Raw genomic sequence first — 26,000 nt, 5'->3', positions numbered from 1 at the left:
GACTCTAGGTCAAAAGTCTATGGTCCATGATATCAGAACCTCCAAAGAATGGAATATAATAGTAAACTTCACCACAAAAAAAGTCACTAATGACCCAAGCGTGGTGATCCTAGTGTTGTGGCATGATCTAAACCAGACTGGAATGGATCAAATAAGTCATGGAATATTATTTGTATATAATCCACTTTCTTAATAAACCTATCAATGAACATGGCTCTACATGAACTACAGAGTGAACTGGCACCTCACCTGTGTGCCCTGTTCAATCACAGCCTCACCTCAGGCTTTGTCCCTACCGAATGGAGCACTGCTACAGTCACCCCTCTCCACAAAGGAGGAGTGACTACAGACCCTGGAAACTGTTGCCCCATTAGCCTGATGAGTCTGATATGCAAAGCTATGGAAAGCATCATCATGAACCTAATAAACAAGGATATAGGGAATCTCCAAACTCTGGATCCCACACAGTTTGGTTTTGTGAAGGGTAGATCATGCCTGCTCAACCTGGTTGACTTATTTGAGCCAGTCACCAAAGCTGTGGATGAAGGCAAGGTGGTTCATACAGCCTACCCTGATTTGGCCAAGGCCTTTGATACCATTCCCCACTCAGGAATCATAGAAAAACTCACTAAGCTAGGCATCAACCAGTATATCACCATTTGGGTTGCAAACTGGCTCACAGATAGAACCCACAGTGTAAAAGTAGCTTGACTCCAAGTCAGACTGCAAACCAGTCATGAGTGGAGTCCCACACGGTTCAGTCCTGGGTCCTCTCCTGTTTGGTATCTACTTCTATGAAGTTGAGGCCAACATGAAGGGACTCTGGCTGACAAAATTTGCAGACGACTGCAAGTTGGGAGCTATTATTAACTCCCCAAGTGATGCTGACATCCTACAGAAAAGCCTCACTGAGACCAATGACTTATGTCAGAACCATGGCCTTGAGCTCAATGCCAAAATATATCTCGTCATCCCCTTTGGGAAAAACCCAGTTCCCATGAATTACCACACTGATGGTAGTCCAGTGAACACAGAAGGCATTATAAGAGATCTGGGAACACAGGTTGACAGCAACCTCACATTGCTATTGTGGTCAAAAAGTTCTTCTATGTGGCACATCTCTTTACTAAGGGTTTTACATCCAGGAAGAAAGAGGTCATTGTCTCCCTCTACTCTTCCCTCATTAGGCCAATCATCAAGTACAGTGCCCCATTTGGCATGTACCTCATTAGACACCTGCAACAACTGGAGAGGCCACAAAGGTACCTCACAAAGAGAATCATAGACCTTAAACATTTGTCCTATATGGACAGACTCAAAAACTCTACAGGTAATTTCGGTCTCGTATCACCTACTTATAGGCGATCTCTGCTTGACTTACAAAGCCATGTCTGACCCAGCTCTGTTAGAAATGCTACATCTAAAGAAATCCTAATCCCTCTGCACCAGATGCTCCAGAAACCTCAACCTCATTACCACAATCAAGAGAACACGCTGGAGGGACAGGTTCATAACCCAGAGACTGCCCATCCTATGGAATAGACTTCTCATACATGTGAAGCAGAGCAGCTCACAGGCCCTCTTCAAGAGGAATCTTGATGAGTGGATGGGAAATAGAAAATTCACCCCAGGGATCACTCCAGTGGCTCTACTCGACAGAGGCACTGGGAACTAAGGTCTGGTGGCATGATGCCAGGGTAATCCTATGGGCTAGGCTTGTAAAGGCTCCAGGGCCATTTACCCTAGTACACAACTATGAACCTATGAACATAAGATTCCTGAATGGTCAGTAATTTTCCAAATTTCTCAGATCCAAGGATAGTTCCCTGAGAAAGAATGCATTTGAAGTTTCTTTCAGGATGATTGCATAAACCCCCATTTTCAAATGAGTCCAGAAAGTCTGGTAAAAACTGGATCTGGATTTAACCAGTTAAGAAGGTCCCAGGTCCATCCCATATGGAAACCAAATCCATTACCAGCTCATAGCAAATTATTAAATTCCACCCTGCTAAAGTTAGAAATATCCACATAATGGCCACAGCGGTGTTCCACAGATATCTTCTAGGAGAAGGAATGCATAATGTTAGCAAACCTACCCTCAGTAAAGCATGCAACATCATCACACAGAGGTAGAAGCAGCCGTATGAGTGATAGGACAATCTGGAATGCACAACTTCCTCAATACTGCACTGTTAGAAGTTGAAGAAAACTCAGCTGACATGAACACTGCCTTTTTTTATATATAAATACTGCCTTCTTATGTGATGGCCCTCTTTCTTATGTAGCAAAATAATCACCCAAACTAAGTTTGTCCTCTAATAAGTCAGTTATCCTCCTTTTGTGCTCTAACTCTCAGAAAGGGAAAGTCAGATGTCAGCTGTTCATATCATCCAACACTTCATCCACTCTTTGCCTTCTTGGACAATGTGTAGCCAGTATCAAAGACAGGAGATATTGTTCTACATCAGTGAGTCCATATACAAGCAGAGTGAATACTGAATACCTAACTTCCAACATAGGTTTGTTTTCCTGAAATACTAGCACCAAGTAGTACGAAAATAGTTTTATTATGTCATGCTAAACTGCCATAAATCTTACTTAGAATGCTACTTTTCCATTCTAGCTGAAGTTCTTGTTACTCACCTGGGATTTTCCATGCGCATTTTTCTGAGTGATTCCAGCTCATAATTCTTAAATCGATCAAATGGTTTGACAAGTCCAAACTTTTCTCCAGTAGATGCATATGGAAAGCTCAGAATCTCCACAACATCTGCAAAGAATTGTGTGTGTTATTATTTAATCAGTAACATATAGCATGTAAATTAAAGCAGCTATTCAGCTTCAGCGTAAGAAAGCAGCTTTGAGAAAGTTAAAATATCTGAACCTCTTTTGCTATGTAAAAAGTTACACAGTCACTTGGCCTCATTTTAACATAAATTTACTACGTCAAAATATGTGGGGGTTGGCAGTAAAACAATATCAAACAGCCAGTAAGAGAGTAAGGTTTACAGATGCACACATAATCCCTACTGTCTCTCCAATAATACACTTGACCTTGTGGTGTACACTCGCTGTGAATGCCATGCACGCAAACGCCCTTGAGAACAAAAATAAAGTTTCTTCAGCTTTTATTGAAAATCCCTAATGTGAAACCTGCAGCTGAAGTCTACTTCAGTTTCATTTTTTTTCAAATTCAAGTAGAATTTATCTGCCTCATTGGTATCTCTAGCAAAGGAGCATTTACTAAATCATTTCAAAACAGTTAAATCACTAGATATATGATGAGAAGTCAATTACAAAACTGTATGTTCTATAGGCAGGATGTGTGACCTAGCCACGCTGCCATTTTAAAACATTAATAAATTAAAGATACCACTTTAGCTTGTCAGTGATGAAGTAACAAATTCTACTGCAAAGCATGGTGGGATGTACCAGTTCTCTAACTAAAGACTGAAATAAAAGTTATACTATTGGCAAGAACACAGAAGAACTTAAACAAATAATTTAAAGAAAGGATGACAAACAGCTACACTGACAATACACCACTGAGATTTTGACCTTTTTTGGGGGAGTCTCATTTAATCCCGTAAAGAGAGGGGTAATTTATTCCCCACCCCATAAGGATGGCTTTTCATTACTGCATCCAACTTTGTATTTGCCTACCCTTTTTTTATTTCCTGTGTTACAGCATTACTGTTCTGATAATTTAACTCCAGTGGCATGACTGATGACTACCTTTCAGGGTCAATTGTGGACTGCCGCTTTGAATGGCAAACAGACTAGGAACATAGACCAAACAGAGCTAGTAGATATTCAGCTTTTTTTGCTTCGGCATAAAGTCACTACAGACACTATCTCACAGACAAAAAAGGAATGGCATTTTCATTTTCTGGACAGCCAGTATGCCATAAACGCTTATGCGACATATGATTGGTTATGCACTCTTGGATTATGTCAACAACAACTACTATATCAACACTTTCCTCAATGGCAAGACCTTCTGTGGAGATGCTCCATCAATAGACTAACATCCAAAGGATACTACTTCCTCCGCCCACCAGAACAACGTTCTTGCTTCCGGGTGGATTGTCATGGACTGGAGGATGCGGAACACATTTTCATTACTTGCTGAAGGGCTCAACCATTCTTGAACTATCTCCGCCGTCAATTTCCTTTGCCTCTGTTGTTCCCTTTCACCATCAACAAATGTCTTTATGATAATTAAGGACAATTGTGGACTGATTCTGTGAAGTATGTAGACTTTCTTTTGGTATCAGTCATGCATATACTGTGGCGCAGCCGATGTACAGAGGTACGCACTGGGAAATGCTTTTCTCTGGACTTCTCCATTAGACTGTTAAAATCTTGGCAGTCCCAACATGCATGGACATTATAAGCCTACTGAACTGCTTTATATAGTGTTGATTTCCCTTTGTTTTATAATTATTTGTGTGTTTTTCCATATATAACCTTAACTCTTTCCTTAATTTAATGTACAGTCACTGCTTTTAAGTTGTTTGCTTGATAATTTATAATAAACATATGTACTACTTCCTGTACAGTATTGGTTGTCTGTGTTGGGATTGTGTTATTTATGGTATATCCTTTTTATTATGCTGTATTTTGCTGTGTTATAAATATCTTGCCTGTTACTATTATGCAGAACGTGAGCATTACCTTGTTCTTCTACAAACATAGGAGATGACAAAAGGAAACCTAATGATCTTCTGCCTGCAATGGTGCAGCATGTGGGACTCTGAAGCCACTGTCTCTTAGATTCATAGGCTCATATGTGTGTACTAGGCTAACCGTGACCAAGAAACATATTTACTAAACTATCAAGTATGACATAGGCAACCATACAGTTATATAAATTAAAACAAACTATACTGATATAATTTTAGTTGCAAACATTATACATCACAAACCATACTGACATAATTTTAGTTGCAAACATTATACACCACTTATTCTAATCTATCCAGTCATTGTCAGAAAAACACTACAGAGCTCATACAAATTCTGCCTTCTTTTAAACCCCATTCCTCCTCTGCATGTATTGTTTCCATAATTCCCATTTTTTTCTATGCTCTTATCCTTTTTCAAATTCAGTAGTATTATCTCTCGTACTATATTCACTACTTCTAATACAGTTGGTTTAGACATTGATTTCCATTTTCTAGTAATTGCTTTTTGGGCAGCCACCATAATTAGATTCAGCAAGATCTTACTATGTCTGTGCAATTCAGAGTTTGTATCATAAAAAAAAAAAAAATTACCTTAGTTATACCAATTTGCTCAGTCTGAATTTCTGACAGAGTAGTCTGCAGGGAATTTTTAAAGTCTGCTAACTCATTACACTCCCAGAAAATGTGTTCCCAGTTACCTCTTTCTTCCCCATCACACCTCCAACATTTGCTAGCTACCTGAGGAAACATTCTTTGGAATCTACATGGGGTATAAAAATACCTATGCAGACACTTCCAAGCAAGATCCTAAATCTTCTAGACTTTGTTGCATATTTTGGAGACATACATATATCGCCACATTTGTTCTTTGTCAATTGATTATCCAATCTGTCTTCCCAATCCTTTCTAACCTCCACTGATTGGTTGTTATAGTTATCATGCAATACTTTGTATGCTCTACAAAGAAGTTATGTCTTACCATAATGTTCCATCTGTATTGTTGATCCTCGTTCAGTCATTACGCATGGGTATTGGTTCTGACCTCGGAACCAAGCCGGCCATTTTCCAAGCTTGCGTCAGATGCAAACTCTCAAGCTAAACTCTTACCCACAATCCCCATCTCCTTGTTACCTCAGATTGAGTTTGCAAGTCAAAAGAAGGTAGAATTTACCTCTGGTCAAATAACCTAAGAGAACCGGATGGTGAGATCCACTAGAAGCCACAGGAGGGGGGAAGGAGGGAGGGTCGTAATGATTGAACGAGGATCAACAATACAGATGGAACGTTATGTAAGACATAACTTCTTTATCTGATATTGTTAATCCTCGTTCATTCCTTATGCATGGGACAGAGTCCCCAGCTACCTCTATTCCTGGGAGGCTCTCATGGAAGGACATTCCTGAGCACCATAGCACCAAAAGATGCTCTACCCCTGGAGGCCAAATCCAGTTTGTAATGATTGGTGAAGGTATGAGGCGTAACCCAAGTTGCAGCAGCACAGATGTCATGTAAAGAAGCTCTGGCATGGAAGGCAGCAGAAGTTGCCAACGACCTTGTCGAATGAGCTTTCATGGTAGTAGGCAACGGGATATTACGTTGTGTATAAATGAAAGTCACACAGTCCTTCAACCATATAGCTAATGTGACCTTAGCAACAGTAGATCCTAATCTAGGTCCAGAATAGGCCAAAAATAACTGGTCAGATTTACGAAAGGACCTAGTCCTGTTTAAGTAAAAATGGATTTGCCTGTGGATATCTAGGGTATGTAGGCAATACTCTCCTCTGTTTGAATGATTGGGAAAGAAAACTGGCAATTCAATGGTTTGATTAATAGACATTTCAGAGATCACTTTTGGCAGAAATTAAGGATTAGTTCTCAAAGACACTCTATCTCTATGAAAAATCAAGTATGGACTCTTGATACATAAAGCTTGAAGCTCAGAGATACGTCTGGCAGAAGTAATGGCGACCAAAAACAAGGTTTTCCATGACAAATACTTGAGGTTGCAAGAAGAAGCTGGTTCGAAGGGTGGCATTGTCAAAGCTTGTAGAACTAATGATATGGTTGAATCGGTTCTCTAAAAGGTGGCTTCAGATGATTCAGACCTTTTATGAAGGTCTTGCACAATTTGTGAGACATAAGAGAGGAATCTTGGACACCCTCATGGAAATTAGAAATTGCAGCCAAATGAACTCTAATGGTAGAGGCCGATAGACCCGATTGGAAAAGGTCGGCCAGATAGTCTAGTATTATTGACACCAGTATTATCGACACTGGTGCTGAGAAGGGATCTACGTGTTTATCTTTCAGCCAACAGGTAAATCTTTTCCACTTGTTTAGATAAGTAATTCTAGTGGAAGACTTATGAGATGCAATGAGAATGTCATGTACTTGTAAAGAAAGATCATTCTGCCTGGAAATCAGGGGAATTGGAGTAGCCAAGCTGTGAGCTTCAGGCTGTTCAAGTTGGGATGAATCTGGTTCTGTGGGTGCGAGATCAACTCCGGGGTTGGATGGAGAATCCATGGTTGATCTAGTAGGTGAGGCCAAAGGAAGGGGAACCAAATCTGACGAGGCCAATATGGTGCTATGAGGATCACCTTGCTCTTCAACTGACGAGCTTTGTACAGAAACTGGGAAATGAGAGGAAAGGGTGGGAATGCATAAAGAAGACCCGAGGGCCAATCGTGGACTAGAGCATCCCTGGGTGACTGTCCCGGAGGGGGAATCAGGGCGAAGTAGTTGCTGCATTTGTAGTTGGTCAGGGATGCAAAGAGGTCACAGCAAGGACGGCCCCAGCGGTGGAAGATCTCCGCCGCTATCAAGGGATTCAGGGACCACTCGTGAGGTTGTAGAATGCACCTGCTGAGTCTGTCTGCTATCACGTTGGAACTCCCAGGAATGTGCATTGCTAGAAGAAAACGGTTGGTAGCCATCACCCATTGCCATATCCTCATGGCCTCTCAACAAAGGGGGTAAGATTTGGTTCCACCTTGCTTGTTGATGTATCAGACCACCACCATGTTGACTGATTGAATCGCAATCGTCCCAGACGGCAGCAGGGGATGGAATTTTTGCAATGCCAAAAGCACCGCCCTCAACTCTAGAACATTTATATGCAGATGGGTCTCCAGTTTGGACCAAGTGCCTTGGACTGTCTGTCCCTGACATAGCCCCCCCCCCCCCCCCAATCAGGGAGGTGTCCATGGTCACCGTGGCCTTGGGTTGCTGGGGGGAGAAGGGGCGAGACCATTGTGACAGATTGTGTGTCATCCACCAATTTAAATCCTGTTTGCACCTGTGGGTTACTCGAATCTTGGCTGAAAGAGGATGTTGAAAAGGATACCATTGGGTGAGCAGTAGCCATTGTAGAAGCCTCATATGAAACCTGGCCAGGGGGGCAATGGTGATCGAGGCTGCCATGGAAACCAACAGCTGTAGAACAGAGTGAACTGTGGATTTCTCCCTTGAAAGGATTGGAATCAGTTGTTACTTTATCCTTAAAATTCTGTGCTCTGGAATGGCAGCTCTGCAGTTCTTTGTGTCCAAGATAACCCCTATGAATTCTGTCAACTGAGATGGGGTGAGATTGGATTTTTGCCAGTTTATGGATATGCCTAGCCTTTGTGCAGTGAGGAGAGAGTATACCAGGGCTTCTTCCAGTAGATGTCTGGTGGGGGCGGAAATGAGCCAGTCATCTAGGCATGGAAACACCTGGAATCCTTGAAGTCGCAAGTGAGCTGTGATGACTACCATGCACTTTGTGAACACTCTGGGGGCTGTAGAGAGTCCAAAGGGCAGTACTCTGAACTGGTAGTGATCGTCTCCCGCATGGAAGTGCAGAAATCGTCTTGATGGCCTGTCCACTTTTATGTGGTAGTACGCATCTTTAAGATCTATCGAGCACATCCAATCGTCTTTTTCCAAAAGCAGGAAGACAGACTGTATTGTGACAATCCAGAATTTTTGTACTCTCACAAACTTGTTCAATACACTGAGATACAAAATTGGTCTCCAGTCCCCGGTTTTCTCTGGCACCAAAAATAGTCTTGAGTAGAATCCGGATCCTGTCTGGAGGCATGATTTGGATGACTCTCTTTCTTAGCAGCTTTTCTATCTCTAGTGCTGCTTCTTCCCTTTGACTAGGTGGAACTTTGGGAAGGTTTTTTGAAGGGACAGGACAAATATCGAAGGGGATATGATAACCTCTGGTTATAATCCTTTGTACCCAAGAATCGGTGGTGATGGTTATCCAAGCAGAAGGGTACAAGGAGAAACGACCCCCAACCACCTCCAGAGGAAAGGAGTTGGGCCGCTCTTCAGGAGCGCTGGTAGGATTGGCCAGGGAAAGAATCCCTGGAACCCTGGTTACACGGACACCATCTGCCCTGAAAGGAGCGTCTTCCCTGTGAGTTTCCCCCTCTGCCTCTAGGGGAGAACTCAGCCTGTGTGTCACGGAAAGGACCCTGAGATTTCTTGAACCATATCTTCCCAGTCTTTTGGTTTCGGGAGAAAGCATGTTGAGGGGAAGAATACCAGACACCTATGGCAGAAAGGGTCTTACCGTCCTGTTCACATCTGGCCAGTGTGTTTTTAACTTTGGGTCCAAACAGCGAAGAGGTCTCAATGGGAGTGTTAAGAAAGGAAGCCTTAAAGGTTTCTGAGAAATTGCACAAGTGCATCCAGGCTTGTTGTCTCAAGACCACAGCTGAACCCGCTGCTCTAGCTGCTCCTTCTGATGCGTGAGATATCAGTCGCATAGAGGAGTTAGATATTGACTCAATGGTGGCCAGTTGAGAGGCCACTTTGTCACGGTCCTCATCAGACACGGCACCAGTCAAGGTTTCAGAGAGCTCGGAAATCAGATCCCTTTGAAGCCTGGTAAAGTGTGCCATATAATTCACGGACCTGATAGTAAAGGCAGCTGATACAAAGATGAGCTTCCCTATCCTGTCCAGGGCCTGGGACTCTTTGTTTTGCAGATGGAGAGTCTGGCTTTCTTCTTCTGCCAAATCCTTTTTTGTTGCTGCCGCCACCACCAGATCATCCACATGAAGACCTTTTGACCAATGGGGATCCATAGCAGGAGGGGACAAAATCTTATCTGGCCTCTGGGGAATAGCCTCGATGGTGTCATGAGCCTTCCATGCATGCTGCACGATGAGCCAGACAAGTTCATCGGCAGGTGGAGTAACCCAGGAGGTAGGGGGCCGGGCGCGTAAAGCCTGCAGGAACACAGACTCCTCAGAGGTCGGATTAGAGGGCTGCCAGTCACCTCTCTATTTAAGGATTTCGAGGATATAACCGAAGGATACCTCAGAGGGTGACCGAGGGGATCCTTCCCCCTCATCAAAGTCTGTGTCTTCAGTAAGGGACTCCTCTGTGGAGTAAATGTGCTTCCTCTTACACAAACTTTTCTGGTGGACTTCCTCAGAGGGAGAAGCTGGGGAAGAGAGCGGAAAAGGGGCTTCCTGTGGGAATATGTCTGGAGGCCCTTGCACCCGGTGTGCGCTAGGTGCGACTTGTGAAACCAGTGTACCAGAGGAGGGTGGGGGGATAGACAGCCCAGTATCGCCAGCAGAAGCGAAAGTCTTCTCCATCACTTGAAAGGCTAGTCCACCTGAAGAGGAGTGAGTGTCCAGGACAGGGGTCACCACTTCTCTAAGTGGCTCAGTCTGCTGACTCAGAGTCCCCAGATGGCTGTGGAGCAGCAAATTACGCATGCCACAACTGTCATCCTGGGTCATAGCAAAACTTTCTTGCCATGAAGGCAACTGTGGTTCCTTAGTGAGATCCATAAAGGGAACCGCAGAGGGGGAAGACTGAGCTATATCAATGGACTTTAAAGGCAATGAAGGTGGAGAATAAGAAGGGGTCTTTGGGGATGGGTGATCACCTCCCAAGGAAGGATAGGTCCTGGGAGGTGGGATACCTCTGGCCAAAAGCACTTGAACCACAAGACGCAACACATCGTGTTCGGAAAGACTTCTAGTGGACCTCACGGAGACTGATGGAGAAACAGGCCTGTCCACAGAAGAGACAAACTCGGTGCCCACCTCACCAGTCTGCACCGAGAACGGTGCCGAGAGTGATTAGACTACGGGTGTCTGCACCGAGGAAGTCATCGGTGCCGAGGTCTCGGTCTGCACTGACACAAGGATCGGTGCCGAAGTGGTTGTCAGTACTGAAGCTGGAACCGACAAAATTGGAGCCAACAACTGAGGCGTCGGTTCCGAGTAAGATGTCGGAGCCGACGTGGTCAAGGTCTGCGCCGGCTGAGCGGTCGGTACCGATACAGTAGTCATAATAGTCTGAACTGAGGAGCCCCTCGGTGCCAATATATTGAAGGCTGCAGGAAAAGACGGAGCCGAGATCACTAATGGAGCCGAAGGCCTCGGTGCCGAAAGTCTAGGCACCAAACGCACTGGGGCTGACTGAGTGAGCTTCAGAATGGAAACTTTAGCTTTTTTAGGTTTTGGTTAGTGGGAGTCCCCAGCCGAGGATGAAGGCAAAGACTTGGCCTTAGTATGAACATCCAAAATTTTCTTATGGGCTCTAGGAGGGGTTGAGGCCTCTGACCCAGAAATAGCTTCTGAAAAGGGAGATTTAAGAAGTCCCTTCAGCAACAACTTGTTTTTCCTTTCTAACAAGGTTCTGTTAGAAATATTTTCGCAGATAGTACAGGGCGGGTCAACAGATAAATGGGACGCCCCCAAACAATAAACGCACAAAGAGTGTGCATCAGACGTAGGTGATTTATGTCCACAATCAGAACACCTTTTAAAACCTGGACTACCTTTCTTATCTGCCATGATAGAAAAAAGGGATAGTAGAAAGGGTACCAGCAATGGTACAAAAGAATACCCAAAGGTATGAAAAAAGGAAGATTACCAGTGATGGTAAGGGAGAAATACCTCGCAGTAAAAGGTGTAGAGAAAAGAGAAGAAAACTCAAGAAAATATGGTCGTTATATGCGATAGGGTAAGAGACAACAAATAGAAACTTTTCTGACAGAAAAAGTTATATAAATGACTATTCTGACAACAAATAACTATATTTAGCTCAAGAGAAGCAGCTTGACACGACCGAATGGCAACACGGCAAACTAAATCTGAGGTAACAGGGAGAGGGGGACTGTGGGTAAGAATTTAGCTCGAGAGTTTGTAGCTGACGCGAGCTTGGAAAATGGCCGGCTTGGTTTTGAGGTCGGAACCGATACCCATGCGTAAGGAATGAACGAGGATTAACAATATCAGATTAATTATTCCTTTTTTAACAGGAGCTTCTGTTATAGATTCTACTAAAAGCTCTACCAGTGCTGGTCTTTCACTTAGGATCCCCTATTTCTTTCTTTTTCCCTATACTCTATCAATCCTTGATAGGGAAGGCAATCTCTAGCCTGCAGTCCAAATAAATTATTGGCCTCTTCCCATTCTACTACATTTCCCTCTCTAATTATTCGCTCCCAATACCTTGGTTCTTTTGCCAATTTTCTCCAATAAATTCCAGCCCCCTCTAGCCTATTCTCTGTATCCCTAATTGTAATCATCCCTATCGGCAAAATCTCCTTTCACCATTCCCATGCTGGCTTAGTTCTTAGAATACTTTCTGTTATTTTATGAATATAACATTCTGTATGGTTACTGTTATTCTCCTTAAGGATCTGCATCCAAAATCCCAGTCTCTCCTTGTTTCTTGAGCTTCCCCCGTTTCATCATAATCCCTTTCCACTTTCAATTATAGGCCTCTGCTTGTGTGCTATGTACAGGAGCCTTAATTGTGTAGTTTTGAAATACCCCTTCAAATCCGGTAATCCCAAATGTCCTTGTTCGATTGGAAGAATCAGCGTATCCCACTTGACTCTTGCTGTATTCCCCTCCCAGGTAAAATTCTTCAGCTCTTTATTAATTGCTGCCCACAACTTCTCCTCTTGTTGATAAAAATATGCCTGACCTGTGTATAAAACTAAAGAAACTAAAACATTTAACTGCTTGTATCTTACTATCCCTATCCATATAACTGAGCTCCCAATTTCTCAGTTTTTGTATTATCCTTTGTTTTAGCTTCATTAATTTTGTATCTCAAAAAGATTTGAAACTGCCTCAACATGTTCTACAACACTGAAATGTCCTTTTCTGGTTTTATCATGTATTAAATAATATCATCTGCTAATAGAGCCAGCTTTTCTTGAGTACCTACCAATTATATTCTTAAATTTCTGAGTTCCTTATTTTCTTTGCCAATGGCTCTAAATATAAAGCAAATAGCAACATGGAAAGAGTATACCCCCTGCCTTGTTCCTCTGTTCAAACAGAAATTATCAGAGAGGAACCCACCCACTTTAAATTTCACCTCTGACCCCCCATATATCCTCCTAATCAACTTTATAATTTTATCAGGCAATGCAAATGCTTCCACTATCCTGCTCATAAACTCCCTGCTTACTCTGTCAAATGTTTTCTCTGCATCAAAACCCATCAACATCAGTGGTATTTTCTTACATTCAGCATCCCTCTGGATCATCAATGTTCTTTAATGTTGTCAAATGTTTGCCTCCACTCCACAAAACCACACTGATCCATATCTATTAATTTTGGCATCACCTTTGCCATTCTTTTAGCCATTATAGCCATAAACACTTTATTATCATGGTTTAGGATTGAAATGGGGCCGGTATGAAGCTGTATCTGATGGATCTTTACCCTCTTTAGGTATTTCAGCCACCACTGTTTTCTTCCAGGATGTTGGTCCTTCTCCTCCTCTTAAAATACTGTTAAACAAAACTTTCCATATCTTTATCATTTTTTCCCTCCTAACTTCCACATTTCCACAGGAATACAATCTATTCCTGGGGACTTTCCTGTGGATTTGTTATGCATCACTATTTTTATATAATCTCCTCCTAGCCTAACTGTTAGTAATTGAGCCTCATCTACCTCTAACCTTGGCATATTTAATTCTTCCATTAACCTTTCCATTTGTACCTTTTATTGATCTCTATATTTCTCTGCTTTATATATACAAGACTTTCATAAAATTTCTGAAATATTTCTAGTATCTCTACAGGATCTCTTGACCACCTGGGCCTTCTTAAGCCTAGTCATTTATTCCAAATCTCTGACAAGTTCTGGTACCCTTGATAAGTGTAAGCAGGGTCCTGGGAGACAGGCTGCCTGTGTCCATTAGACACATAGGTTCCAAATCAGGGATGAATTTCCTGTTCTCCATCCAACTGTCCAAGTTAAACTTGAATTGTGTTAGGGAGAAACTCTGCTTTACATGGGTGGGAAGATTATTCCAGAGAAGGGTTAGTCCCTGGGATACATACCTGTCTCTCCAGCAGGTCCTATTTATATCACAGGCAATGTTTAAGTCGTTAGAATGGGTAACTACAGTGCGGATATGCAGGAGGTCCATCACGATGGAATCTGGCAATGCCTTGTATACCAGGCATAGAACTCCCCTCAACAGCCTGTAGGAGACTGAACACAGAGATAGGGCCTTGAGGTGGTCTACACAGGACATGTTACTTACAGCCTGTATTCTTTTAGTGTGGAATCTGTAGATGCTTCATATGCTGGATGTGTCTGGTTAGGTACATACCAAAAAGGGCACTGTACTCAATGGACAGGTCTGATGAATGTCGAATGCAGTGGAACAATGACCTCCTTTGACCTAGATGCCATACCTTAGTTTATAAATTGCACAACATAGAATGATTTCCTCACTAACGTGTGATGGTCAAAAACTAGATTACTGCCTATGCGTGTCCCAAATTTCCTGTTTGCTGAGTCAGCTCTTAGAAGTGTGTCAATATAATAGTTACCAGGGGTGGATGACTTCCTGAAGGATGCTATCATGCATTTGGCATTTAGTTTTACTCCATGGCCCTGACATCAGTTATTTGTCTGTGTCAGCCTTTCCTAGAGAACATTTGTGTCAGTGGGGGATTTTATGACTGCTCCTAATTTGCAATTATCTGCAAATTTAGTCAGTCAGAGGCATTTGACACTGGCCTTGACTTCAGAAAAAAAAAGCCAAAAATGAGAAGTCCCAAGACCAATCCTTGAGGAGCTCCAGTATTAACTGGCCTCTTTGTAAAGGTGGACTCCCCTTTCTCTTCTTCCACTTGCCTCATTCCAACCTTCCAACTCCTAACAGTGCCCTTGTTCCTATCCTTAACTACATTTTTTGTAAAAAAAAAAAAAAAAGTCCGTCTCGTATCAGCCTTGAAATTTGTCTTTCTCTTTGTATCTACCCAGACCCATTCAGCAGTTCTCCAACATTTCCTCTTAGAATCCCATGAACCCATATTATATTCCACTATCTCTCCCCTCCAGGTCCTCTTGTAGCCTGTTTTCATAAACTATCCCTAACATCCCCTCAACCTTCTCTGTGGTCTTCACCTGGACCTGTCTACTATACTACTGCTCTATGAGGGTTTTCCAGAAATGTGTCCTACATCCCAGTTTCTATTTGACCATCTGACCAATGCCATATAGAGATGCAAATGATCTCACCATCCCTATAAGATTTAAAGGTATTATTATTAGAATACAAATGAATGAATCAATCATGTAGTTGCTGCTGTAGGATCATTCCTGGACTGAAAGGCTGAACACAAAATAAAGAAGTAGGACTCTGGGAAATGTTTTTACTCTTTATTTATCTTTTCCAGTTTTATTTACTTTTTAATGCCTTAATCTTATTGTATTTATTTATTTACTTGCTTGTTTATTTATTTATTATTCTGTGCCAGACAGACGATGTAGCTACATCAAATATATTTCGATTAGCAGATCTATTGAGATATTTTAAGAAGACTACATAATGTAACTGAATTCAGTGCCAAGACAACACTGCATTGTGCATTCCATCTTCCATTTTTCATCAGTATTTTCTTCCTCTCGGTGGTGGTGCTGCGGTAGTGCTGTTGTCTGACAGTAAGATGTCCCATTCGATTCTCAGCTAGAGCGTCTTCTGTCTGGAGACATGCATGAATGGGCGTACCTTCGTTGAAGGTTGTGCGTCAGGGCTGGCAACTCGGCACATAAAAATCTACTGCCAATCATTAGCGGAACGGAGTTCTGCTGTGGCGACTCCTAACCGGGAAAAGCCGAAAGACACAACAACATTTTCTTCCTCTCCTCAGCACCACATGACTGATGTGACACAAGTAATCCGACACATACAACTAATGCGAGACACTGACAATGACACAGAAGATGAGCTCATTATATTCTAAAACCTAGCTTCTCCTATACCTTCATGAAATATCACCCTCCCCAGGGTTTCCCAAGTTAAAGTTCCACAGTAATTCATAGTCTCCTTACAAGAAGCTGACATTCTTAAAAATTCTTATGTTTTATCTAATTGAACCATCAGTAACTACTCCCTATATATGTACTCTATTGGCTAGAGTAGCCCATGGTACAGAGAGACATAGATATTTCAGCATTCCAGGCCACCAGCTGTTTAGCTTGAAAGACATGTTTCTTAGTATTCTTTAGTTTTCTGCTTTCAAGGCACAACTTTATTGCTGCACTTACTGTTTTAGCTTTTACCACTGACTACATACATATACATATATATATATATATATATATATATATATATATATATATATATATATATATATATATAGTGTAATTTATGAACTCTGCATGTTAATCCCAAAGTTTTTTGTTTAATCTGAGCATAGTTTTGTCTAGTCTTATTCCATGTGCTTGTTGCAAATACTAAGCAGCACATGAGAAATACCCTTGCCGATGCTCAACAGTGATATATTACAGACCAACTTAAGTGCTACACTAATTATTACAGGTAAATGCTTTCCATGATTCCAGCTGTTTCTTTTCTGTCTTTAATACTGCTTTACACTTAACGCCATTGCTTGACTTTACACAATGGAAAACATAAAAGATTCAGGATAGTTGCCAAGATGAGGCTAAATATGCAGTCCATTTTAAGTTTTCCTCAACAATTGAGTTCAGATCTGACCCTCAGGTCTGACTCGGCCGTTATTTTCAGCTCATGGCCAGTAGAAAACTCTCGAGCTCCACCCTTACCCATAATGCTCTAACCCCAACATACCTCAGATCTTGTTTGCTGGCTTACAGTATCAAAAGAAATATTAGCAACTTTGTAACAGAAATCCATACCTGGAGCTCAACATAAGGAACAGTGGTTCCCTTACAAGGTCTTGCTCTTCCAGAAGTCATTAATCCAAAGGCAGGGGGTTGGTGGGAGGGGAGTTGAGGAGGCATGAAAATGGACAACACAGATGGAACATTATGATGAGTACATAACTTTTTATCTGATGTCAAGTTTCATTCATTCCTCAGCAATTGGGACAGAGTCCCCATTTACCTGAAAACCCGGGAGTTGTTGTTGTGTCTTTCTGCTTTTCCCGGTTAGGGGTCGCCACAGCGGAACTCCAGTCCGCTAATGATTGGCAGTAGATTTTTATGTGCTGAGTTGCCAGCTCTGACGCACAACCTTCAACGAAGGTACGCCCATTCACGCATGTCTCCACACAGAAGACGCTCTAGCTGAGAATCAAACAGGACAACGTCTTACTGTGAGGCGACAACGCTACCGCATCACCACCTCTAAGGAAAGAAATTCCTAAACACAGTTGAGCCAAAGGCTGCCATTCTACTTAAGACCAGATCCAATTTAGGCTTTGGTAAGGAAAGGCCCAACAGACAACGGATATACAATCGGTCAACCATCTGGCTAAGGTTACCTTTGTGAACAGCTTGCCTAATTTGGAATCCGCAAAGGAGACAAACAATTGATCTGTTTTTCTAAAGATGTTCATTCTATGCAAATAAAAATGCAATTGTCTATGAACGTCCAGTAAGTGTAACATATATTCACCTTTGTTTGTAAAATCTGGAAAGAAAACTACCAAATTAATAGACTGGTTGATGTTAGATTCTGATACCACCTTAGGAATGAAGGAAGGATTGGTTCATATATCTACCCTATCCCTGTGATGTACTAAGTAAGGAGGTTTAGAGGATGGTGCTTGAAGTTCTAAGAGTCTTCTAGCAGAGTTGATGGCTACCAAAAATATTGTTTTCCATGTCAAAAACCTAAGTTCACATTTAGCTGGTGGTTCAAAAGGGGAATTAATTAAGGACTGTAACACTACATTTAAGTCCCATGGCAGAGTCGGATCCTTATAAGGAAGTCTCAAAAGAAGGGTACCTCTCAAAAAGGCCTTACAACATTTAGATGAAGCTAAGGAGGAGTTTTCAATTCCAATGTTAAAATTAGAAATGTCAACTAGATGTACCCTAATAGTTAAGCAGCTGGCTCCTTTGTTGAAAACTGTTGCTAAACATTCAAGGCCATTATGTACTGGTGCTGAAAAAGGGTCAATATGTTTCTGCTGTGCCAAAAAAACAAAACTGTTCCATTTGCTTCGGTAAAGTTTCCTTGTGGAAGCTTTGTGGGAAGACAAAAGTATACAATGAACAGGGGAAGACAGTGTATGCAGTCTGACTATTAATGGAAGTGGAGAAACCATGTGGTCAGTTTTAGGTTTGAGATATCCAGGTGAATCATGCCTGTCAGGTTTGACACAAGGTCTGGAATTGGACCAGAATCCAAGGAGGGTAGACCAGATGTGGCCAAAGCAAGGGGAACCAAATCTGTTGAGGCCAGGAGGGGCAATGAGGATGACTTTGCTCTTCATCTGGGACTCTTTCTGTAGAAATTTGAGGATTAAGGGAGTTGGGGGATAAGCATAGAGGAGATCAGGGGACAAATCAAGTAGGAAAATGTCTCGAGGTGACTCCCCCAGTGGTGGGATTAGGGCAAAGAACCTGCTGCACTTGTTGTTTAGGGAAGATGCAAATAGGTCGCAGCATGGCTAGCCCCATTGGTGAAAAATTTATTTCTGCCACTTTCTTCTTGAGAGACCACTCGTGAGGTAGTAGAATGGACCTGCTCAACTTGTCCACTATCATACTGGATTTCCATAGGATGTGCATTGCTATCAGAAAATGGTTCAAGAGATCACCTATTGCCAAACTCTGAGAGCTTCTAGACACAGTGGGTAGATCTGGTTCCTCCTTGTTTGATGATGTACCAAACCACACACATATTGTCTGTTTGAATCACAACTGTCCCGAAAGGGAGAGAGTCTTGTTAAGCCTGCAATGCTAAAAGCACTGCTCTCATTTCTAAGACATTGATATGCACATTGGCCTCTTCGGGGGACCATGTACCTTGGACTGTTTTTCCCAGGAAATGCCCCCCACCCAATCTGGGCTGTGTCTGTGGTCACTATGGCCTTGTGTTGAGAAAGAATGAAGGGATGGCCTTAAAGAACCTGATCTAACTGGATCCACCACCAAAGGTATGTTTTACATGCTTGGGTAATTTTTATCTGATTGGACATATGCTGATGAAGAATGGACCACTGGGTTTCTAACATCCATTGCAGAATCCTTGTATGAAATCATGCTAGAGGAACTAGTACTATTGCCACAGACATTGATCCTAAAGCTTGTAGAATAAATCAGGCTGAAATTGTGGAATTTTGGATTATCTTGCTGATCTGGAATCACCTAGTCTGTACCCTTAGAAAAGGAAGAGAGGCTGTCAGGGATACTTATTAGAGTAATCCCCAGAAGGAAGCACTGGAGTACCTTTTCTCGAGCTTTTATCAATAGATGCCTGGTCGAAGCAGTTATGAGCCAGTCATCCAAGTATGAAAACACTTGGAATCCTTGCAGTCTCAAGTGAGCTACTACTAATGCCATGCATTTGCAGAACACCCTGGGAGCTGTGGTGAGGCCAAACGGCAGAGCTCTAAACTGGTAATGACCATCTCCTTGCCAGACGTGCAGGTATCTCCTGGATTGCCTGTTCATTTTTATGTGACAGTATGCACCCTGAAGATCTACTGAACACATCCAGTCATCCTTATGCAGGAAAGGCAAAATGGACTGAATCATTGCCATCCAGAATGTGGTATAATTAACTGATTTGTTCAGATTGCTGAGATCCAAAACTGGTCTCCAGTGCCCTGTTTTCCTTGGCACTAAAAAGCATCTTGAGTATGTTCCAGATTCTTTTTGGTCTGGATGGATGTCTTGGATGACTCTTTTACCCTAGCAACTTTTTTATTTCTAGAGCTGCTGCTTTCCTCTGACTGCGTGTAACATTGGGAATTTTGTTAACTGTTGAAGGGGGTAGGGAAAAGGGAATTACATAACCTCTGGAAATAATCCTCTGCACTCATGCATCTTTTGTAATGTCTAGGCAGGCTTTCTGGTGAAGGAATAAATGACCCCCCCCCCCCGACTGCCTCCAGAGGTGGACAATTGGGCCTCCTTTTAGAAACGCTGGTAGAGTCTGTCAGAAGGAATCTCTGGACCCCTGATTCTGCAGGCCTCCTCTACCATGTGGGCGGCATCTTCCATTTGAGTTTCCTCTCTGCCCCTGGGGGAACTATCTCCACGTGGATCTTGCAATGGACCCTGGGACTTTCTGGACCACATTTGCCACCCTCCTTGTTGATTCCTGAAAAAGGTCCTTCAAGGGGTTGACAAACATACCCTCACTGCAGAGAGCGTCTTTCCATCTTACTTGCACCTGGAGAGGGTGTCTTTGACCTTAGGGCTTAGCTTCTGTTAAAAGGTGCATTGATGAGGTAGGACTTGAAGTGCTCCGCAAAGTCACACAAGTGCATCCAGGCATGCCTCCTAATGGAATTGCCTGAACCTGCAGCCTTTGAGATACCTTCAGCCACATGTGAAATGAGCCTCATGAATGAATTAATAATCAACTGTAGGGTAGCCAACTGTGAGGTCACAGAAGTCTGAACCTCAGAAGTATTGGTCCCAACAAGGGATTCAGAGAGTTCCTTAATCAAATTTCTCTGCAATCTAGTGAAGTCTGACAAATAATTCAACGATCTGAATGCAAATGTCTCTGAAGCATAAACACGCTTCCCAAATCTGTCCAACAATCTTGACTCCCTGTTAGCAGGATGGACAGTAGAACCCTGTTCCGCGAGTTCCTTCTTGGTGGCTGCTGCCACAACCATGGCATCTACTGATACTCCATTGCTCCATAATTCCCTTTCTTTCGGTGCTGCCAATATTTGGTCTGGTTTCTTGGGGATCAGCTCAACCGTGTCTGGTTCCTTCCATGCCTGCCTAGAGATCAAGTTAATGAGCTCGTCGGCAGGAGGAGTCACCCAGGAAGTAGATGGGTCAGACCCAAAGACTTCCAGAAATGAATTCCTCTTGGGAAGGGTTATCGGTAGACTAACAACCCCTCTGCTTAGGGATCTCTAGGATGTCTCCAAATGAGATGTCATTGGGTGCTGATCTCGGGGACCTTTCCCCTCATCAAAATTGGTACCTTCAGTGACCAACTCCTGAGAGAAGTCTAAATGCCTCCTCTTGCCCTTCCTCTTCCTAGAGACTTCTTTGGTGGGGTGTTCCAGAGAAGTATAGGTAGAAATGGTAATACCCTGATGGGTAGCCTGGAGACTTTTCGGCTGGCTGTCCCTGTGGAGTAGAGTGATGAAGCTCAAGGTACAAAGACATACGGGATCCAGAAGGGATCTCAGGATCCATCCCTCCTGCAGAAGCTGAAAACACTTTCTCCACTACCTAGAAAGCGGACGTTGATGGAACCGAGAAGCCATGCTTCTGCCCCATCAGCTCCCCCTACCACAAAGACAGTCCACCCGAGGCAGAGATTGGAGCTGAGCTATCAAATGTAGAAGCTACAAGAAGCAGATATTGTTCTGACAACTTCAGAGTCGACTCCAACACCTTGGATCCAAGAGGGAAGTTTCAGCTCTGAGAGTTGTCCATCTCAGACACACTAAGAGCTGGTACACTCAAAGAAGGCCTTGGAGATGAAGATATTATTATCTTCGGATCCAACCTAGATGGTCCTGGAAAACTCAGATCCAAAGGCTCCGAAACCATGAGATGAATCGGAGAAGGAGCAGATATCGGTGGTGTAGTGCTGTTAAGGGCTTACTGACCTAAAGGGGTAGGAGCTGGAAGAGCTCCCATCTGAATCTGCGCCAAGAGAAACTTTATCATTCTATCCACAACAGCTTCGGTCAGACTTCTGAAGAAACAAGACAATCAGGCGATACAGGGAGACCTGGAATGCTGGCAAGACACTAAATATGGGGATGGGACCGAAGAGGGTACCAGATCTATGGAAGGTGAATATCCAGTCCAAGGTAAAGTCTTCAGATACAATAATACAGGATCTGAGGAAGGTGACTTTGTGTATGACACCAGCTTTGGTGAAGGAGCAGTCTTTGAATCTGACTTTTTGTGTTTCTTTCTTGGAGGCACCACCATCACATCCGAGGAAGGGGTGTAGGAACCTGACAAATCCGAAGGCATTCTAGATTGTTCCTTTGTCAAAGGTTTAGGGGAGGGGGGGGGCTGAGCCCAGATAAAGCCTCTGAAAAAGATGAAGGAAGCAAGCCTTTTAAATTAGGTTTGTTCTTACAGTCCACATTGGCCCAAGGATTAAAAGATTTTCAAATGTCGGAAGCTTTCTGAACCCAATAACCAAACAAAAAACTCACAGTAGTTCCATCATCACTATCAGCCAGGAAAAGGGCACAAAGGAACAGCATCAAAACCACTGCATAAACCAAAAAATAATTTATTGACTAGACAAAAATTAAGAGCTTTCATCAAAATATATCATAGACTTCATCAGAATCTTTAAAGTCCCATTTTAACAAATTTAAATACCCCTTCATAAAAATCACATGACTAAACTCAACAAATAGATTGAGACAATAAAAAACATGTAATAAAAACATCCCTCCCCATGAGTAAATTACACATTTCAAAACAGATTTACATATATCAGAAAGTATATAATATTAAAACATAAGACCACAGAAAAATCGATTTTAACCATACATAAAAATATATACATAATTATAAATAAAATCCATCACAACTAGTGTTAGAAAGTTAAATGTCATAAGAATGATGCTTCAAAACACTAGCAGTGGAAATACTTTCATTCAACCCTGGCATAGTGTGTGCATTCAACTTAATTTGCCACAAAACTATACTTTTGAACTATAACATTAGGATACCCCCTAGAATAAAACAGATTTTTCAGTGGTTTTATGTTTTAATATCATATACTTTCTGATATTTGTAAATGTGTTTTGAAATATGTAATTTACTTATGGGGAGGGATGTTTTTATTACATGTTTTTTGTTGTCACAATCTATTTGTTGAGTTTAGTCATGTGATTTTTACGAAGAGGTATTTAAATTTGTTAAAATGAGACTTTAAAGATTTTGATGAAGTCTACAATATATTCTGATGAAGGCACTTACTTTTTGTCTGGTCAATAAATTATTTTTGGCTTATGCGGTGGTTTTGATGCTGTTCCTTTGTGCCGTTTTGAGGGGATATTCCAGGGTGATTCTTTGTCACTGCTGTTGTTTTGTCTTGCCCTTAACTCATTATGCTGTTTACTTAATTTAGGCCTTGGTTACAACTTGGCTCCTAGAAAACAAACTTCCTTAAAGATCTCTCATTTACTTTTTGTGGATGACTTAAAACTGCATAGTTCATCAGATGAGGAGCTGAATGCACAACTGCAACTGGTTAAAACTTTCTCAGACATAAGAATGACATCTGGTCTTGATAAATGTGTGACAGCAACATTTAAAACAGGAAAGCTGCAGTACCATATCAGTCTAGGACAAGGATGTGTTATAAAGGAACTTGAGCAGGAAGAAGGGTATAAATATTTGGGAATTAATGAAGAATCAGCAATAAAACATGAACAAATGCAAATAAAACTCAGTAAGGGATACTTCAGAAGACTAAACAAAGAAGTTATGTACTCCCATAACGTTCCATCTGAGTAGTTGTACTTCATTTGTCTTCAACCTGTGGGTTACGGATCCGTATTGAATCTGACTCTGCTGCATAACTAGCATCTGATTCAAGCTCCAAGCTCCTCCCCTTACCCATAATGCTCCATGTCTCTTTCTTCCCTTCATATCGAGTTTGCTGCACAAAATGTGAGACGTACCTGACCCAATAAGACATTACCACAACTGGCAATCCAAATTCTCTGAGCCAAAGCTTGACAAGAACACCCCTGAGGTGCCTGCCTACCATGTAAATAGCCAGCGCAATACTGACAAAGTCAGTGGAAGAAGGGGGATTGTTAAAGACAAATGAAGAACAACTAGTTAGATGGAACGTTATGGTGAGTACATAACTTCTTTATCTGAAGTAGTTGACTTCATCTGGTCTTCAACCTGTGGGACATAGTCTCCAGCTACTATACACCTGGAAGGCCCTCATGGAAGGATATTCCAGAGCACAGTGGAGCCAAAAGATGCCCTGTTTCTGGATACAATGTCCAATTTATAATGTGAAATGAAGGTATGAGATGAGGACCAAGTAGCTGCAGAACAAATATCATCCAACAATACCCTGGACCAAAAGGCAGCTGAAGTAGCCATATATCTGGTAGAATGAGCCTTTACCTGACCTGGCAGAGGAAATTTCCCTGACAGAGTACGCCCGAATAATACACTGGGAAATCCACCGGGCAATCGTAACTTTGGTGACTGGCTTCCCTAGGAAGGGTTTTGAGTAAGTAACAAAAAGTTGGTCAAACTTATGAAAAACTCTTGTCCTGCCCAAATAGAACCGTAATTGTCTATGCAAATCCAGCAAATGTAATTTGTATTCTCCTTTATTTTGAAAATTTGGAAGAAAGACTGGAAGATTGATGGTCTGATTACTATTGGCTTCTGAGGCTACCTTGGGGAGAAATGATGGGTTAGTATGCAAAGATACCCTATCTTTATGAAAAATCATATAAGGAACCTTGATAGATAGTGCTTGAAGTTCTGACACTCTCCTAGCAGAAGTAATGGCAACTAAAAAGGCAGTCTTCCAAGATAGATACTGCAAATCTACCAAAGCTGCAGGTTCAAAGGGGGGGGGGGGTGAGACTAAAGCCTGAAGCACTAATGTAAGGTCCCACGGAGGCATAGGGTCCTTCACCGAGGGTCTCAAAAGAAAGGTACCCTTAAGGAAGGCCTTGCAAAGTTTAGAACAGGCCAATGAAATCATATTTTCCCCCACATGAAAATTAGAAATTGCAGCTAGTTGGACTTTGACAGTGGAGGATCTGGCACCTTGCTGAAAAATCCCTGCCAAAAATTCCAGTACTGCAGAGACTGAAGCAGTAAAGGGATCTAATGCACCCTGTGAGGCCCATAGAGAAAAACATTTCCACTTACTACGGTATACCCTCCTGGTGGAAGACTTGTGAGCCACCACCAAAATGCTTTTAATGGGAGAAGATAAACCAGGTGTCCTAATAATCATGGGAACTACAGCAGCCAAGCTGTGAGCTTCAGACTGTCCAGATCTGGATGAGGAATCCCTAAGGTGTGAGAAATGAGATCCGGAAATGGATCTAACTTCCATGGAGGAACTACTAGATGAGACCATAGAGAGGGAAACCAGACTTGGCAAGGCCAGAATGGGGCAATGAGGATCACAAAGCTCTTCAGCCTGTGAGCTTTCTGAAGACGTTTTGATATCTAGGGCAGAGGAGGATAAGCATAAAGAAGACCGAAAGGCCAAACATGAATCAGAGCATCTCTGGGTGCTCCCCCTGAGGGGAGTTCAGAGCGATGAACTTGCTGCATTTTGCGTTGGAAGGAGATGCGAATAGATCACAGCAAGGCCAACCCCACTTCTGAAAGCTCTGCTCTGCCACTAAAGAATTCAGAGACCACTCATAAGGCATCAGGATAGATCTGCTGAGCCTGTCCACTAGAATGTTAGACTGTCCCAGAATGTGCGTTGCCACCAGAAAATGGCCGGTGGAAATCGCCCATTTGTGACAAGGGGGATATGATCTGGTTTTCCCCCTGTTTGTTGATGTACCTGACCACCGACATGTCTGTGAAGACAGCAACCGTCCCTAAGGGAAGATGGGCATGAAGAGTCTGCAACACGAGAAGCACCGCCCTCATCTCCAGGAAGTTGATATGCTAACTGGTCTCGGATGGGGACCACGTACCTTGGACTGTCCTTCCCGGGCAGTGTCCCGTCCACCCTATCTGGGAGGTGTCCATAGTCACCGTGGCCTTGGGGAATGATGGAAGAAGGGGACATCCTCTGACTAGGTCCGGGAAATGAATCCACCACCAAAGAGAGCCCCTGCACACTCGGGAGATTCAAATAGGGTGAGACAATGGCAGATCTAACAAGGACCATTGAACTGCCAGAGTCCACTGAA

The 26,000-nt window shown here is 42.6% G+C and overlaps 1 protein-coding gene across 2 annotated transcripts in view; it reads right to left on the bottom strand.

Annotated features, from left to right (window-relative positions):
* Window positions 1-26,000, bottom strand: part of SEL1L3 (SEL1L family member 3) — a 1,757,172-nt gene that overhangs the window by 1,409,627 nt on the left and 321,545 nt on the right. For both annotated transcript variants that reach the window (XM_044062158.1, XM_044062159.1), the window contains exon 3: window positions 2,644-2,770. In XM_044062158.1, the coding sequence (XP_043918093.1) occupies window positions 2,644-2,770 (127 nt within the window). The remainder of the gene's footprint in view (window positions 1-2,643; window positions 2,771-26,000) is intronic.

The sequence above is a fragment of the Protopterus annectens genome, chromosome 2.part1 (genome assembly GCF_019279795.1).
Source record: "Protopterus annectens isolate FY-2018-M chromosome 2.part1, PAN1.0, whole genome shotgun sequence".
NCBI lineage: Eukaryota > Metazoa > Chordata > Ceratodontiformes > Protopteridae > Protopterus > Protopterus annectens.
Note: the sequence above shows the minus strand (reverse complement) of the source record. Positions and strands in the feature narration are given on the sequence as shown.